Source organism: Myotis davidii, unplaced genomic scaffold, assembly GCF_000327345.1.
Source record: "Myotis davidii unplaced genomic scaffold, ASM32734v1 scaffold354, whole genome shotgun sequence".
NCBI lineage: Eukaryota > Metazoa > Chordata > Mammalia > Chiroptera > Vespertilionidae > Myotis > Myotis davidii.
This window is the reverse complement of record NW_006285785.1, coordinates 1,130,862-1,133,630: the sequence shown is the minus strand read 5'-3', so window position 1 is coordinate 1,133,630 and position 2,769 is coordinate 1,130,862. Positions and strand designations below refer to the sequence as shown.

The window sequence follows — 2,769 nt, the reverse complement described above, 5'->3', positions numbered from 1 at the left end:
CAGAGACGGAGAGGCATTGATTGGACTGTTGGTCCCTGGAGGGAAGGGGGTGGGGGGTAAGGGGGAGAGATCAACCAAAGGACTTATATGCAAGCATATAGGCCGAACCAATGGACATGGACAACGGGGGCGGGGGGGGAGGTAACGTGGGGATAAGGACACAGATGTAATATCTTAATAAAAAATGTATTTTAAAAAAAGCAGGAAATATGTTGCATAAAGTGTTCAGAGAAGGTTGTACTCAAACAGAATCAGAGAAAACACAACTTCTGTGAGCTCTGGTGCACTTCACTGCTCATGGCCCAAGGCCATGAAGAGGCCAATAAAGACTGGAACTCAAGATCATCAACACAGATCCAAGCCTTCTTCTCTGATACCCAGCCATGAAGCTGCTTTTTCCTATCTTTGCCAGCCTCATGCTACAGTTACAGGTGAACACAGGTAATGTGGAATCCGGGTTTTAGAGGGGTTGGTGTGAAGAAGCGGGGACTTAGTTGTTCATGACTACGGGAACCCCAAGAGATGCTGAAAGATGAGTTGCCCAAAGAAATGGTTGTAGAGTCTACCTATTGCATCAGTTATGTGCCATCCCCCATGCATCCTCATAGGTTCAAACCACAGACTGTGTCTGATGGGGACACATCGGGAGCTCCCCAAAGCAAAAGCAGGGTGTTTTTTGTGGGGGGTGGGTGTGTACTCAGAAGCTATCCAATAGCCCGGCTGGCATGGCTCAGTGGTTGAGTGTAAATCTATGAACCAGGAGGTCACAGTTCAATTCCTGGTCATGGCATATGCCTGGATTGTGGGCTTGATACCCAATGTGGGGTATGCAGGAAGCAGCTGATCAATGATTCTCTCTCATCATTGATGTTTCTCTCTCTCTCCCTCTCCATTTCTCTCTGAAATAAATAAAAATATTTTTAAAAAAGAAGAAAGAAACTCTCCTACATACAAAGCTGCCTTCCTACCCTCTAGACAGAGCTATCATCTGGGTCTCAGCCCAAGTCTCCCTCATCTTTGCTCTATTTCTAATTTAAAACATCTCTTGAAGCAAAGGTTCCTATCAATTTGTACTTTGGTGTAATAAGGAGGAGACCTCTTTTAAGATCCAGTAAATAGGTCTATGTTCGCCATCTCAACTTTTTCAGATTTTTACAGTTTCATCCCTTCTCTCAGTCTTTTTTGTCTTGGAAACCCACAAGTTACCGGTAAGAGTATCGGAATACACTGTGGCAAAAGGCTGAAACAGGACTGGCCGCTGTCACTTGACAAGAAAAGCAAAGCATTGAGACATGTTTCAAAATACAAGAATCATCCAGATGTTTGGAATAATTGGCAACGGATCAGGGAAAGGAAAGTAAGAGTCCAAGATGTTTCTAATGTGTTTATCTCGGGATCCTAAGAGAAGGGGAGTAGCATAAGCAAGCGTGACTGCGTCATCTTGGGTAAAATAGCTTAGCCACTGTGAGCCTCCAATTCCACCTGAGCGTAATTGGGTTCGTCAATGTAGCTGCTTGAAATACACGAATTTTACTGTTTTGTCTTTGATGAGAAACAACGTTGGAATGTGGTGAACATTATGAGTTGAATTGTTAAGATGAGAAAGAAACTTTCTTGATTCAGAAATGAAAAGGGAGACATTGGGATGGAAAAAAAGACCAACCGGCAGATGAAGATGAGTTTACTAAACTGAGCAGGGAATGCAGAGCTCCAGGTAACAATGTGGGAATTATCTTGATAGCGGCGAGGTTATGTTAAGATGTAATACCTCTGAGTAACAGAGTGTTACTCAGAGTGTCCTGAGAGGCTGAAAATGACAGAACTCCATGCCCCAGGAAACACAGGTCAAGCCGTTGTCAAGGGGGGTAAGGTCATAAACCACTGCATTTGGCGAGATGCCAGCACTCCTGAAACTGCTATTAATTCTTCTTTGAAATTCTTTCTTGGACTAGTTTTATGACAGATTTTACTCCTGTTGGTATTTCCTAGGATCATGCGGAGAGATAGTGATGCCCTCCCTTCAAGTGTCTAAGATACTAAGTTGGAGGTCGAAAATCTTACCCAGAAGCAAATAATTGGATTCCCTTTTCTTCTCTCCTTTGTGTGCCCTAGATTTTTAAAGTAACTCAGTGAGGGGAGACGAGAAAGATTTATTTGGGGTTTCACAGGTTTACAGAGACTCTTGGTCTTCCAGGGCCTTCATCAATGCTCCTAAACACTGCACTTAAGGCTTAGCATTAACAAACTCCCTCTTACTCGATTTCTCCCCCTCCAGCAGCTTTAAGATTACATCTAGTTACTGACTTAACCCAGTTGTTTTTTCTTTGTGCAGAACTCTTTGGCTGGAAAAAATGTTTAATGGGTTTGGGGAAATGCAAAACCCACTGCACCGTGGATGAAAAAGAGATAGAGAAATGCAAGAAGAAAAAATGTTGTATTGGACCAAAAACACTTCAACTGATAAATAACTACCTGCAAAATGAAATGCCCCATGAACATGAAGAGGGCTCTGCAAAACAGCTAATACCTATTAAGAATTCTAGGGCTATGATACAAACAAAATATATTTTATCGCTCTCTCCCAAAATCAAAAGCCCTTTTGCCAACATCAACACTACCATTATCTCAAATGCCAGTGCTGTGAACCCTGCCATCACCAATGCCATGATCTTCGGAAAGATTACATACCCTGCTACTTCTACCAAGGGCGATACCAAGAAAAGCAGAGGTTCAGCCACTGACTTCTCCCCACCGTCACCACCACCATAG

The 2,769-nt window shown here is 43.1% G+C and overlaps 1 protein-coding gene across 1 annotated transcript; it reads left to right on the top strand.

The window, feature by feature from the left end:
• Positions 1-383: 383 nt before the first annotated feature.
• On the top strand, positions 384-2,769 carry DEFB129 (defensin beta 129). Its single transcript, XM_006756739.2, has 2 exons — positions 384-441; positions 2,333-2,769. Exons 1-2 carry the CDS (start codon positions 384-386, stop codon positions 2,767-2,769), a joined length of 495 nt encoding a protein of 164 aa, XP_006756802.2.